Source organism: Phoenix dactylifera, unplaced genomic scaffold (assembly GCF_009389715.1).
Source record: "Phoenix dactylifera cultivar Barhee BC4 unplaced genomic scaffold, palm_55x_up_171113_PBpolish2nd_filt_p 000243F, whole genome shotgun sequence".
NCBI classification, from domain to species: Eukaryota; Viridiplantae; Streptophyta; class Magnoliopsida; order Arecales; family Arecaceae; genus Phoenix; species Phoenix dactylifera.
Window position 1 is genome coordinate 496,242 of NW_024067740.1, and position 14,797 is coordinate 511,038.

Consider the following 14,797-nt stretch of genomic DNA (forward strand, 5'->3'; position numbering starts at 1 on the left):
CTGCCTTTTATATGACTGAATAGTCGAACACCATATGCTTTAATAAGATGAACCTACAACTCCATATTCTTTAATGAGATGAACCTACAACGAATACATTATATGATTTCCAAACAGTGTTTTACAATTTCATGGTTAATTAAACTGTCCCCATCATGCTATCATAAGATGTTGACAGCAAAACATCAACAAAAATCAAATCATTGGAAACAAGTTAGGATTGAACATTTCCAAAAAGTATGAGGAAATTTCAATAATTTTGACACAAACTTATATGTTTTATGAGAGCAATGTCATCCCTCCAGTTTTTTGCTGCTGTACTGCATTGATGAAAACCATAACTCTGCCCTCATTCAGGCAAAACGTGGATCTGCACAACAAATTCCATATATCACATACCGGCCATACATTAGTAGATAAACCACTGTGGATGCATCACAGCAAGCCAAAATATAAACATGATCGCCATATAGACTATAAAAAGAATATGGACATTACAACTTATGAAGCATTCATTTGGAAAAGAGATTTTTTTTTTGTGTGAGAGAGAGAGAGAGACGGGGAGAGGGCGAACGGGAGAGGGAGGGGGGGGAGAGAGAGAAAGAGAGAGAGATCCTCCCAATTAGGGACAAATTATAAGATACCCACTGCATTTGCAAATACTTAAACAATATGGACACTTCTCTAGCAAATATTTTAATTCCTCTCCATACTAATCCATTCATTAAATTACGTGGAATATCTTGTCATCAAAAGATTCAGTTCAACAATATCCTGAAAATTCTCACTTAGGGCAACATCAATTACCACACCCAGCTGCCAGAGGTTCATAAGCGCACCATGTTCCACCCTGCCCCCTTTGCCTTTTCTCTAAGAAGAAGAGCTTTGAGAATAAATATTTCTAGTGCAGCAGCTAACTAATATCCTTGACCATGCATTACATAGCATAATAAATACTAATCTCAAAGCGTTAAATCATCAAAAGATTCTAAATCCTCCATGATTCCTAAAACAGAGTAATCTTAGTCTCAAATGTTGCTGTTGAACTTATTCTTTCAATTTATTACATGCACATATGTCTTCTTACTAATATATAATTTGACAACTATTTTATGCAAAATTAATTCCCGAAATCAATGCTTGATCTCCAGATGAGCAGCTGCAGTGTTTCAAGAATGGACAAATATAAAATGCACTCTATTCCTTCTACAAGATGCTGCCATTTACTGCAAATAGTGGAAATAGAAGTATGATATTGTTCAGAGATAACATTAGTAGTGTTGAAAACTTTTGAAGAATTTAATGTAAAAGCACTAGCACCAAGAGAGAGAGCTATGACTTACAGAAACAGTCTCAGCACCAGTCTACAGGTTCTGCCACTGCCTCACTTCTGCATAAAATGAACAAGATTGGATTAGTACTTCCTGGAATGACAAATTCTTCCACTTCAAAAATTTTACAGAACCGTGAAATTGTTGAGAAGGAAAAGAAAAGGCCCATTAACTTGTATCTCACTTCTTGGAGGTATACGAACAAGGTGAATATGTTAAAACCTAGACAGCTGATGAGGTCCCAAGGTTGCAAAAATTAAATCATGTTCAAATAATGTTCCAGTTCAAGCAAGCCAAACACATATGGCACCATCCCCAGCTAGAACGCGGGACTTTCCTCTTGAAAGTTAAGCTTTACATTAAATGGCAAATACTAACTTGAATATGTACATGGAAACTGCCTAGAATTTTTTGATAAAAAGGAGTAAAATAGCCACGTCTGCACCAAATCAGTAGACTATCATGAGGGAAAGACAAACATTTTTGATATCTTGACTAGTTTCTTCTCTTGCCCTCTCTCTATAATCAAGTGACCTAGAATACCATGTAATGAACATTTGGAACAGAACTTACATGCCATCCTGGTAAACGGGTTGAGCTAACTCTGCAAGAATAAGCCCCCATCAGGCATCTGTCGGCACACAATTTAATGGCAGCGGAAATGAAGGGAACAATAATTTTGAGACCAGGACAATGAATGGCTGGTTTGCTTATATTCTTTTTCAGAGATTACCTGAAAGAAAAATATAATAATAAGTCATAGGTGCAGCAAACAAACATAAGCTAATCGTAGAAACTTTATTAAATACCTCTATGGCCTATTTATAGCCTATCTCTTTCATCAAATGGCGATAGCTTCGCCCACGTATGATCCGTTGCCAAAAATACAGTAAAAATTCTTGAAGGCTCATTTGCATCCTTTGCTGAACAAGCCTAAGCACCAGCAACAGGAAGTGGCCAATCAATGTAATGACAGAGTATATCAACTCATGGCAGTAAACAAGTACAGCAACTCACCATCTGACAAGGCACCTCTGAATACCTCTAGAAATTGGACGAATGAAAGATGGATCTCTCTGTGCATAGAGTAAACCAACCTAACCACAGATACGAAAATGTTAAATTACATGGAATGCTTAAGATGTACAATTAGCGAAAAGTAGTCGGTGACACTTAGCAAATCAGGTTATGCAATTGATTGGAAACTTCTGGTACCTCCAGCATGGCAACTGCAGAAGGATCATCCAGTATTTCGAGGCTATCATCAGCTAGATAATTCACCTATGGAAGAAAACACATAAAAATAATTAATTCTAGAGCCAAAATTTGAGAGAAACAACAACCAATTCAACTTGGTGGCATGCTATAATGATTCTTTATTAGCGAATACTGTTTTCACAATAACAAGATGAAGAGGTCTCTTAATACTCTTTTCTCTTATCTGAAAAAGGCTAGAAATTATAATAAATCCCTCAAACTCAAAATTTTAGAATAAGGGAAGCTGCATATATACACCACTTACAGCCTAAGGCCTCTGACTCACTAAATATAATTTCACATATATACCTCCTCGTAGCAGTAATCATCAGAGTACACATTTACTACTTTGCACAGATTTGGCAACAATACAATCTCCAACGAGCTGATCAGATGAAAATTCCAGATAATTTTGAGGTTTAAGGTAAGCAAATGACTCCTGTAGTATATACTTCAACGCCACATAGAATGGCCTCGAAGGATTATGCAGACAAACATCTATTGGCCTTCCATCTCCAGCACATCATACAAGATAAGGGAGAGGCAACAGAATGGGCCACTGAACCAATTGACTTTGAAGCAATGTAAACAGTAAGAACCAACTTGGAGGCAACAGCTACAATGTCCGGAAAAGATATCTATCAAAGGACAAAGTTATAGAAAAACCAAGGGACTACTAAAGCTGCTAGGCAGACAAGGAAAGCATGTCTGTGTCTGCAGACTCAAAAGAATTCTACAAGCATGTGAAAATGAATAGCTAACAAGAGCATTTGGACAGTCACTGATGACAAAAGTTACTAATTTCCAACACCAGAAGTGTGTATTTCATGATACACGTGCTCACACTAGAAAGGGAAGTGAGCATCTCTCTGGGTAGCCTCTTTTGCATTCAATGAACTAGCTTGATCACTATTTCTAAGGCCAAAGCATGAGCATAACAGATGCATTCTCTAGTTGTCATCACGTGTGCGCACATACATCAACTGTATGAGATTAAAACAGAAATAAACAATTCAAAGAAAAGTACAGAGGTTCCACATATTGCTGTAATTATATATAAATGATCTCATGGTGACTAGACATTGCACTCTGAAATTTGATGCATGATGAGAAAACCTACCCCAAATTCCGTATTTACAAAAGATTGGACAAAGTCCATGAGTTGAACCTTTGCCCACTTCAAAGATGCAACAGGATCATCAGTACGAGGTGGATGCCTCCAAGGAGCACCAAAAAACAATCGAGTCTCTGGAATTTTCCCGGCACGTGCATCAGAAGCAAATTTTTGCAGGATAACTAATGCTGATTCCATGGCTGGGTTCACCACAGTCACCTAACAAAGCACAAGAAAAAATAAATAAAAATAGTTTTTTCTATGAATTTGTAGAATCAAGTAAACACAAAAACCATGGACATTTTCTTTAAAAAAGTTACAGATATATCAAACTTTCCAAGTTACAGAGGCGTAGAATAACAATATGACAATGGGAAGAAAATGGAGTTATTTCGACAAGAACAAAATAGGATCAAAAGGTTTTTAAGCCATTGTGGACACGTCAATTGTTAATTTATTGCAGTGGTCGTTGGGAAACTTCATATTGCTAAATTAGATCACAAAGACAAATGAAAATGCATATTTCTGTTATCCTTTGAGAAAAAGGTCAAAGGTCCACTTACAGCCTTTTTAATTGATAAACCACTGGGTGATGCACACATACATCTAAATTAGATCACAAAGACAAATAAAAATATATATTTCTTTTATCTTTTTGAGAAAAAGGTTGAAGTTCCATCTACAGGCTTTTAATCGATAAACCACTTGGTGTTGCACAGAACTAACAAAGTTGCTGGGTCAACAGTTTGACAACCCGATTGAAGGAGAATCAAATATCAAACCTGAGTTCTACTTTTTTGAGACTTCAAATTCATCAACTAATAAGTTTTGAGATCTCATCTGCAGTATTTGAGATGACTGACTATCTAAACATGGTTATCATGAAAGCAATCATAGGCTTCCAACAAGGGACCTTTGGTGGATAATTGTCTGGAGTCCAACCATTTATCGGAAAATACTGTTTTCTACATAACACCAAATCATGCATGCGAATGTCAACTTGCTTTGTTCTTAGATGTACCGTGGCACTCCTAGACACTCAATTATAAGGGACAGACATTATAATTTAATAGAGGGTGATCTCAAAAGCAATGACTAAGAAGCCCACAGGCAGTCCAGAAAAAATCAAAACTTTCTCTTGGTAATCTGAGGTTCTTCTTCATGGTCATAGATTTTGAAGATGAGTAAAGCAAGGCACCTCAGGTCAAGAGATGGCCGCCCTTTTTGTGGCTAATTTCTCAAAAAATGTCTGTATCCTTGCTAAACTTTCACAATGAGGTCAGTTGATTTCCAGGAATACTACAGAGTAATTGCTCAGAAAAATATGCAACCAAATTCAAAGACGTGATGTCGACACTATATTCAAAGATGTGATTTTGACATCCTACCCCAAGCTAATCAGTTCGTTTATATATGTTGACAAAAGAATGTTATGAAAAGCAAATTATTCCTATAATTTTTACGGACTAGGTTGAACAAAGTAGTTTGATTAATAACTGATGGTGATATATTAAAATTATAGAAAAAAATCATAAGATACTTTAGTTATATGGATCTGCCAAGAATAAGGTCTAAAGAAATTGCTTAATGTTATAGCATTATTCAACATGCTTCTAAACCCTAACCCTAAACCCTAAGATATAAAACTTGCATATGTCTATGCTGATGTCAAACAAAATAAGTAAATCCTAGAAGCCATTTTTGCAATGTGCCATAATATAGCTATTTTTTTCATAGCTAAGCTTCAAGGTGCCTCATATCAATATATGCCAAATAAATTTATTGCACTACATTATTATAGTTTACCTTTAATGGGATGTGACATTGTGACCTACTAAGTCACAAGCATCTACATAAGGATAGCACAAAACACAAGAAGATCTATTAGACAAGATACTATCCAATTTATAGTAGGGTAAGTAAAGCAAAGACTTCTCACTTGTAAATATGCCAAGTAGGCATCAACAATGTCCTCAAAACTGCTTCTGCTATTCTGCATAAGCCTGTAATAAGAAGGAAAGATTTTAGTCTATTGCAAGGTTGATTGTACAACATAGTAGGCTTGATGGTATCATACTGCTTACATGTAGGGAAAGCAGTAGAATTACCATTTACCAGAAAAATAGAAATGTTGCTCGATAAATAATTCCTGCCAAAACAACATAGTTCATTGGATATCATGATCAAGAGTTAACTAAAACTTTCGGGCTGTTTGGATGCCCAGACAAATTATCCAGGAAGAAGTCCCCTGCTGACCCAAATATTTAAGAGAAAAGGCAGCAATGGTAGATTAAGATGATCAATGGAATCGGGGAGATCGCAGAACAAACAATTCTGAAAAGTTTGGATCCTCTGTTCTTTTTGAAACACAATTTTCACTATCCCATATTGTGAGGATTTCTGGATCGAAACTTTCCCTGAGTAGGAAAGAGAAGCTCTTCCATGCCAACTCCATGCTAGCTCATTCCCACCATCCACTTTAAATGGTGTATTCTCTGGAGGCATCCAAACAGGCTCCTAGTTTATTGTGTAGTTTATCATAAGTTGATAGAAATGCAGGCACGGACACTGCATTTCAGTTGGGCATAACATAATTTTTTTGTCATTTCTTCTCTTAAATATGTAATTTTTGTTTACATTTATCATAATAAACATAGTTCTTCAGAAAAACAGCATTTCTGTGAAACAGATATTTATTCAGAAAAACAGCAATGATGCTAGAGCCAGAAAAGAAAAATCTACGTAGCAACCTTGAAGTCCAGAACTAGCAATTGCAGAAAACAATAGAGCAGATTCACAATTACATTAAAGCAACAAAAATATAATGAACATGTAAGAAAGTGATGGCTATTGAAAGAAACTTAAATCTCGCATTTGAAAAGTTTAGCACCTGATTTCCCATGCTGTGATTCCCAATGAAACATTAAAAGATAGGGGAGGAAGAGAGAGAGAGAGAGAGAGAGAGAGAGAGAGAGAGAGAGAGAGAGAGAGAGAGTAATTTGCTAGGCATGATGATTTCATTCTATGCCAAGTTCTTGATCTTATACTTTTGGTTCATGGAAGACAAAACATTCACCTTCCTTCCCCTGTTATGTTGCTTGTATCTTGCATTTAGATTGAAAAAGAACAAGCAAAGCAACTAGGTCCAACAAGGTTAAAAAAAAGACATGCATGTCTCAATTAGGTAGACATCATAAGCAAAAGCAGACAAGTGACTTACTCCTGGTAATGAGTGCTTCCTTTAAGCGCATATAGTTCAGAAATATGTCGTGGATTTGGGCCAAGAACTTCATCAATCACTTTCCACTAGAAATTCAACAAGCATCATTTTAGAATCAAAACACAGAAATTGGTAACCAAGACAAAATGAGGACTACTACCTAGATGACAAAAGATTACTACCTCGGGCTCACTGAAGAAATCTGAAACCATGTGCAGCTTAGCTTCTTGAGGACTCCATCCAAAGGCCTTCGGATCATGGATTAGTTAATATGCAAGTTAGAGAGGGAAAAACTATAGATGCAATGATTCATTAAGATAATTAGCTGTACAGGAAACCATTCTCTGTTTAATATAGAAAAACAAAAAGCCAAAAAAGCAGCCAGAAAAAGATACCTCACGGGAGATGAATATGTCTGGAAATCCAAAATCAATGAACGCTTGATAGGAATAGTAACTGGAAAGTTAGAAGAAAGTTAAAGATGCATGCTGCATAAAGAGATAAACATTAAGACACAATGAAAGAAAATGATCGCTCTTCTTTTGAAGAGAATGAAAAAAAAAATGTCACTGTTAACAAAAAAAAATCATGAAAGAGAGTTAAAGCCTGTGTTTGGGAAGGAATTATTATGCCATTGATCAGCCATACGCAAGAGTATGAACAGAAGATTGATCTGCCATTCATATTAGCTGGATAAACAGAAGGGGATCTTCAAAGCATCATCACATTCAGGACCTACTGGTTGTCAGAGTAGAGTTTTGAGCGATTCAGACCCTGTGCGAGAGGAATCATGTGGCCGATAATCTGCCAAACATAGGGCATGGAACTATCTGGAGTTTGTGACTTATAAGGCTCAGGCAGATGGGCAAGACTCAAGAGTGCTATTTTTTGAGGACGTAATTGATGGGTTTGCCCTTCCTTGCTTAACAAAATAAAATAAAAGGAATAAATTTGACTGCAAGATGCAAATTCCTATGTTACTTCCCTAGGATTAGACAAGGACTCGGTGATCTCAATGCGAACAATTAACAGCCCAGAGTAATCAGTTTATCATGAAACTTGTAAAGTTTTAATCGGACGACAACGAAACTCAGACCCAGCAGGTCCTATTAAAACAATCCAATTTGCTCCTGAAGGAAGAAAAAAAATGCTAAATACCAGCGTTAGGATCTTACCTATCTGATGTCACAAGAATGACTGGCAAGCATCCCTCATTCACACCAAGGGCTATCAATCTCCATATGAAGCTATCGTGGTACATCGCGGCAGACACAGTTGAATCATCTTCTGTCGACGTGGCCTTAAGCACATCAATGTTGTTTATAACCAGCTTTGGCTGCACCCAGAGGGGTAAGGGTTTTGAAATCGGAAGTTTGGGGGATTTTTAGATCTTATTTCTTTGGGCAGCGCAGCAGACCTGGAAGAAGTCGACCTGTGCAGCCTCGGAAAGGATCTCGACGAGGAGGTAGGGCCAATCAGTGGCGGAGTTGGCGAGAGGCCTGGAGAAGCCGCCGGTGCGGTTGAGATGGCGCACCGCCTCCCTCCTCCACTCCTGATGCATCCCGATCACCTCCTTGGCCAGCCTCAGCGCCACCATCGCCTCCCTCACGTACGCCGCCTCTTCCATCGAGTACCTCCTCCGGAGCGACCCTCCACCACCAGGAGCCGCGACATCGATCTCCCCTGGGCCGATCCTCGCCGAGAAAGCGAGTACGGCCTTGGACCAGAGAGCGGCCGCGGACTCGTCCCGCCGGGGGGAGAGGCGAAGGCCAGGGCCAATGACGCGGCGGAGGGCGGCGTGCAGGCCGTGCCACCTGTCGAGGGCGGCGAAAACGTCGCGGCTGCCGATGGCGCCAAGGCGAACCCCGCGGTCCACCAGTCTCTCCAGCTCGCGCTCCAGACTGGCACGCAGGTGGCCGAGGGGCCGCGGCGGTGAAGAGGAGGAGGCGGCCCACCAGGGGGTGTTGGGATAGGAGGCGGCGGCCGAAGCAGCGTCGTCGGATGCGAAGTCGACGTAGGCGGCGAGGTGGGGGCCGTTGTTCCAGTCGGGGAGGAGGCGGTGGAGGAGGAGGGAGGTCTTGCCGACGCCGCGGGGCCCGTGGAGGAGGAGGATGGGCCGCGGCACGCGGTGGTGCTGCGCGTGGTTGTTGAGCACGCTCTCCAGGATCGGCCGCGGGATGATCCGCCACGCCTTCGCCGCCACCGGACGCCCCATCCCAACCACCCGGCTTCCTCCTCCAAAGGCCGAGACCTGGCTATCCTTTTCTTCTTTTTTTTTCTGATTAATTAGTAATATGAACTCTTCCGCATTGCCATGTTGGGGCTCGGGGGGTTTAGACTTTAGGGTTTAGGTTCGTGCCGACGTTGCTTCTGAATCGCTCGTTTCTTTATCATCGGATGGTGATGATAGATGCCAAGCTGGGCCTACTCCGCTTATTATTTTATTCCTGGGTTTAGCGTGCTCCCAAAATTCCGTACAGTTAAGCAGGTTGATGCAGCTTAGGAATTACAAGAGATGGGGAACGGGCGATCTTGAATCCGTTACCTGCGTAGAAACGCCATCCAATCAGCGGCTCCGCTCCGCTCTAAATATGAGCGGGTACGGTTTGTATAAAAAAGAAAAGTGTGTACGGCCTACCACAATGAAGGATGAATTGGGGCCTCTAATAACGGATCTTGTATCCCAATTCATTTTAACAAAGCTAGAAGGAGGGGGGAGCTCTCAGGTGAACTGAATCATTAAAAAAGATGCAGAATTTGTAGGATATAAACTCCTAGTTTCCTTAGCTACCGAAGATCCCTTGATGATGTTGGAATGAGTGAATTCTGCTTCATGACATGGAGACTTGACTTAGATCATTTTTCTCCTCTGCAATCCTTCCTCCTTCCGGCCAATCTTGTAACATAAGGCTCCTCTTCTTATCTCTTTACCTATCTCCATCCAAGCTTGTCCCAACCTCCGCCTTCTTCATTGGCTCCACAACTTCTTCATCGGCAGTGATAAAAAGAAAGCTCTCACTCATTACCTAAATTTTGTTATTTCCACATCTAAGCACATCCAAGCTCGAACATCCCTGGCCTCTCGAGTTCCATTGCTATCATCTTCTCACTAACAAAAAAAAAAAAACCTCAAGATCTATATACTGCAGAAAAATCAGACATTGTCGACGCTTCTTAATGTATACACCGACGTAAAAAAGTATCGATAGTTTTATTTCCGATGTTTTCTAAAGCGTCGCAAAAGTGTCGGCAATGCTACCATCGATATTCAACTTTACGGTGTTTTTTGAAAGCGTCGTTGATTTTAAAAGACGTCGATGCTTATAAGTGTCCTATGGATATCAAGTTTTAGTCTAATTTCAAAACATTTTGGTTCTCTATTGCCACTTTATTTTCCAATATACCCTTTAACAAGGAGGATATCTATAGAAAATTAATACAAAAAAGACTTGTTATTTGACGATCTCATCCTAGTTTTGAACTAGTCCAACTTACGTGAAGCTTGCTTAAGATAACTACTTTTGAACTGGTCCATGACCATGAACTGGATAGTCCAGCTCGCTTAAGATAACTACGGGCGCCGTTTGAACATGGATTCAGCTGATTGGAATTATTTTCGGAAAAAATTCAATGATTAAAGTACAAGGGCAAAAAGATGAATAGATTTATATCTAACCCAAGCTTTGTAATCCGTTGTAGTCTAGTTGGTTAGGATACTCGGCTCTCACCCGAGAGACCCGGGTTCGAGTCCCGGCAACGGAAAGTTTTTTTAAAAAACGTTTTATTCATTTACGTTAGCATTTTGCGCTTGACCCCTCCACTTCGGCTGGCCTATTTATTTCGTCTGGTGCCGCGCGGCGGCGTCTGACTGCCGTAAATTGTTCGTCCACCAGGTATCGCGATCTGTCTCTTTCTCAGGTTTTTTTTTTTTAAATTTATTTTTAATTTTAATAGCAAAAAACAGAAGCTTCTTTGTTTTAGAAAGAATCATCTAAATCATCTTTTTCATTAAATTAATTATGTCTACATATTCATATCCTTTCTTCGTAAGAAAATCCGTTGTGTCTCGCCTTGCGTAATTACGTGTTATTGGAGCCGGTGCTGATGCTTTTATCTCCTGCCGTTCTAGCTGATTTCTCTTATCTGTTTTCTTCTTTCCTTATCATTCCCCTCTCTTGTGTATGGGTTAGATCGGCTGCGTCTCTTGTTTTTTGTTGCTGGTCCATCATCTTGGAATTGTTATATAGCAGTCTACCGTTGGTGCACCAGATGTTTGTTAATTTGCTGCAGTGATCTGTTCATAGAAAACGTAGCATCTTTTTTGGTCCCGAGTGCTGGCTTATGCCTGCTAATCTTAGCAGACGTGTTTCCAGAAGTGCAGCGTAAGAACCAGTGTTTGAATTGATGGCCGCACCCTTCTTGTTGTGTCACCAAAGTTTGTCACATTAAGTCCCGGATTCATGCATCTGCCGCATGCTTTTGATGCTAATCTGTGAATCATAAATTTATATTGTTAGCTTTTTGTTGTATCTGTTCACTTTGTTCCAACGTGAAAAATCTTGTGTATTTGCTCATCTTTTCAATTTTACTTATAAAAGATAATGCTGCATGACATGCAGGCTTTTTTGATGGTTTTGCTTTTGGTACGCCTATCTATGTCTGTTCTTGATATGTATTTAATGATTGGTTGCTTTGTTTCTCCATAATATGCATGACTCCTACTTTAGATGCTTCTCTTCTCTCTCTGCACTGAAAGCTTCAGATTTTTTTTCTCTCTTTTTGGGGATAATTATCAGATGCTTTTTAATTCCCTTGTCGATATATTCATTCCTAAATTATGCTTCATATGTTCACTTGGAGATCTTATCACACGATAAACCACCAAAGAGTCCTAGTACATCGATACCTGCATTCGTTTGGTGAATTTTGATTTTGAACGTGCATGTATATGGACTAAACTTTTCTTTTTCCACCGTCTCATCTCAGAGGCAGTTGTCTTGTACATGACCATCTATTGATAAAAAATATCTTGCTGCATCCCCAATGCATCTCCTGGCAAGCTACCCATCTGAATAATAAACCCTAGAAGGCAAGTTCTGGAACAATTTTTTCTCCGCATCGGGGTTCGATGGGTTTGGATAGAAATAATTACATCTCTTTGATTTAGGGTTTTCATAAACCTGACAAAACCAAGACAAACTCCTCCCACTATCAATCGGTAAGCGAGTCTTCTCTCCTTTGATAGAGATTATTTCTAGAAAAAAGGAAAATAAAAAGAAAACGAAAGCTTTTCTCTTCCACCATTAGTTAGTTCCCTTTGGTTTCTTTATCATCCTATTCTTCCTTTATCTGACTCATTGTAATGAGGGTTATGCTTCGCATTTCAATCCCTATTGTTCGTGTGTATCGTTTGTGCGTGCATGCATGCATGTTTGTTTATGTTTTTTGTAAACAACCATTGCAGCCATGGAATGCTGAAAACCCCATTGTCAAAAAATCTCACTGCTATTCTTCAAGTTTATGCTGATCTTTTATCTTGTCTGGTAGTTTTTTTTTTTTAACTTCTCAATCCTGTTCTGGTTGATGGTCCTAGTTATGACCTCTCTAGCTTCGCTCTGCAAGCTGACAGACTGATACTTCACTGTCATAATACTCTCTTCATTCTAACAATTACTGATGTTTCATGTAGCTTTATGGCAGAGGAAGAGGATGATATCTCTGCCCTACTTTCTGAACCCAATGGATCTGATGAGGTGGTTGAGCTCTCCGATGCCATCTCTACTGTGCTTTCTCTATCCACTAAATCTGATGAGAAGGCAGAGGAGCTCTCGCCGGAGGAGGCTGCCTGGGTGGACTCCTGCCTGGTGGCCAATCCGGAGCTCTCAGATGATGAATGGACAGAACTGAGAGATGCGCTGCTGGACACCCTAAGTGCCTATCCGACATCTTATGAAACCCTCTCTACTGCCAATGTCAATGGAACACTGGACGAGCTCAAAGAGAGCAACGACGAATGCGCTTACACAGGCGAGGAGGCAGAACCAGCACTAATTCATGTCGAAGGGCATCGCTTGTCTGAAGATGACACGCAGAGAGATGGAGCTGCGGATGTGGAAGCCTCGGTGGTGGATATTCAAGAGGATATCGAGTCTCGTGAGAATATTTTCAAGGTCTGGGATCTTGCGACGCCATCTCCAGACGAGGAGGATGATGACGAGCTCATCAAACAGCTGAAGCAACTTCTTGCAGGGAGCGGCCTGCAGGATCTGTCGCAGCCTCTGGATGATCCCAGCACAGCTCTGAGCCAAGAAAAGGTTGACGAACTTGTTGCGGGGATGGATGATCTGTCGCTTGAAACATGCAAGGATTGAAGCGATGAGGTCTTGCTGGACCTCCACCCGTGTCTTAAAATGGGTGCAGATTTGGTAGATTTGTTTTCAAGCATCTTGTTAGTAGAGTTGGCGTCTTGATTTCTTCAGTCTTGCTTGTATATGCCCTCGTCCACTTGATCTCTTCGTGAAACCTTGATTGAATCTCTAGGCATGGCGGATATTAATTTGCATTCATGTCCCCTTCTGTGGGCAAGCAATTTCACTGGCATATTCTTCTTCAAAGGCCCACATGAGAGTATTATGCTTTGCATCTATGCCGCTGCAATCAAAGTTGAGCTCCACGCCAATTTGTAGGACTATTGAATCTATGCTTGATTGCTCCATATATAGTTTCTCGAACTGCATTTTCTAAACGAACAAGCGCCAATCCGAATTGGTCCTATAACAGGTCTGCTATTACATAATTTCGCCTATACTATCAGAGTTCAGTGAGCTGCATGCTTGCGCATCACAACGATGTGTCTAGCAACCAAGGATGAAACCTCTAGGGTTCTATTTTGGGCAGGCTGACATGCTCGCTCCCATAAGAGCAGATGAACTTGTCTTAGAGTAATTATAGGAGCCTCAAATGCAGTCAAGTCTCTAGCTGACACCCTTAGGGATGATGGAATTTGTCATCAGATAAATATATAGGGTAGATTGGACTTGATGAGAGCGACTCAGCAACAAAAAAAAGGTTCACTTGTCATAGTTGCAGAAGGTTGCCATTTAGACTCATCTGCGAAATTTCTTTATGAAGACAATTTTTTCCCTGAAGAAAGGAGGACACTAGTGTTGCAGTATCTAGTTTGTATGTTAAGCATGTGCATTGATTTTATACCTCCATGAAGATTACAATCTAGAAAACTCTTCAAAAGAATGAAAAAAGTTGAGTTTTCGCCAAAAGAAATGGTGAATTTGAACACTGAGATGAGCTTTGGAAACTATATTTATGAGCATAAACATTAACTAATAATTGCAAAGCATTAGAAGGATAGATCTGGCAAGGCTCTAAGCATATAAAAGCAAGAGGATGCTATTTAGAAGACGCAACCAAGACATTTCAAGATGCAAAATGTATGAAGGATAATTAACGTACCATTTTGGTCTTTGGACTTTGCAACAACAGATCAACATCTGTTTGACCAGGTAATCTATATATCAATGCGGAAATTGCTACAACATTAATTGCCCTTGATTGCATCAAGGAATATGATCCAAAAGAAAAAAAAAAAACCTAAATCGCATGAAGATCTCCTCTATTGTGCACATCAACATTAGATGTAGATTCTCTTGATATTTTAAAATATGGTAGATTCAGAGTGCTTTGAAATCAATCCATATATCAGAGATGCTGAAGATAAGGCAGAGTTCGAGGGCATGCCGGAGTCAAACTAGTCCCAAATACCCAATGTTTCAACAGTTGTTAGTTTGTGCGATAGAAATTCTGCCATGAGGCTTTTTTCTTGATTTGACGAGAAAGAAGAGGAATACAAGCGGCGAT

General features: G+C 40.0%; 2 protein-coding genes and 1 non-coding gene across 6 annotated transcripts; 2 read left to right on the plus strand and 1 right to left on the minus strand.

The window, feature by feature from the left end:
- Window positions 1-48: 48 nt before the first annotated feature.
- On the minus strand, window positions 49-9,284 carry LOC103720902. 2 transcript variants are annotated; one of them, XM_008810868.4, is made up of 13 exons: window positions 8,340-9,284; window positions 8,098-8,258; window positions 7,318-7,378; window positions 7,105-7,170; window positions 6,923-7,008; window positions 5,642-5,705; window positions 3,709-3,921; window positions 2,547-2,612; window positions 2,349-2,428; window positions 2,141-2,264; window positions 1,905-2,064; window positions 1,344-1,390; window positions 49-370 (listed from the first exon to the last, which is right to left on the minus strand). In XM_008810868.4, exons 1-10 carry the CDS (start codon window positions 9,135-9,137, stop codon window positions 2,150-2,152), a joined length of 1,710 nt encoding a protein of 569 aa, XP_008809090.1. In that variant the 5' UTR covers window positions 9,138-9,284; the 3' UTR covers window positions 49-370; window positions 1,344-1,390; window positions 1,905-2,064; window positions 2,141-2,149. The 2 variants fall into 2 exon arrangements, with proteins under 2 accessions (XP_008809090.1, XP_008809091.1); XM_008810869.4 differs by lacking the exon at window positions 49-370 and adding an exon at window positions 693-1,226.
- Window positions 9,285-10,611: 1,327 nt separating this feature from the next.
- TRNAE-CUC lies at window positions 10,612-10,684 on the plus strand. Its single transcript has one exon. It is a non-coding gene; the product is annotated as a tRNA-Glu (tRNA).
- Window positions 10,685-10,711: 27 nt separating this feature from the next.
- LOC103720904 lies at window positions 10,712-13,601 on the plus strand. 3 transcript variants are annotated; one of them, XM_008810871.3, is made up of 2 exons: window positions 10,712-10,815; window positions 12,612-13,601. In XM_008810871.3, the coding sequence occupies exon 2, from the start codon at window positions 12,616-12,618 to the stop codon at window positions 13,291-13,293; it is 678 nt and encodes a 225-aa protein (XP_008809093.2). In that variant the 5' UTR covers window positions 10,712-10,815; window positions 12,612-12,615; the 3' UTR covers window positions 13,294-13,601. The 3 variants fall into 3 exon arrangements, with proteins under 3 accessions (XP_008809093.2, XP_026665736.2, XP_026665735.2); XM_026809935.2 differs by lacking the exon at window positions 10,712-10,815 and adding an exon at window positions 10,818-10,840; XM_026809934.2 differs by lacking the exon at window positions 10,712-10,815 and adding an exon at window positions 10,960-11,304.
- The last annotated feature ends 1,196 nt before the right edge of the window (window positions 13,602-14,797 follow it).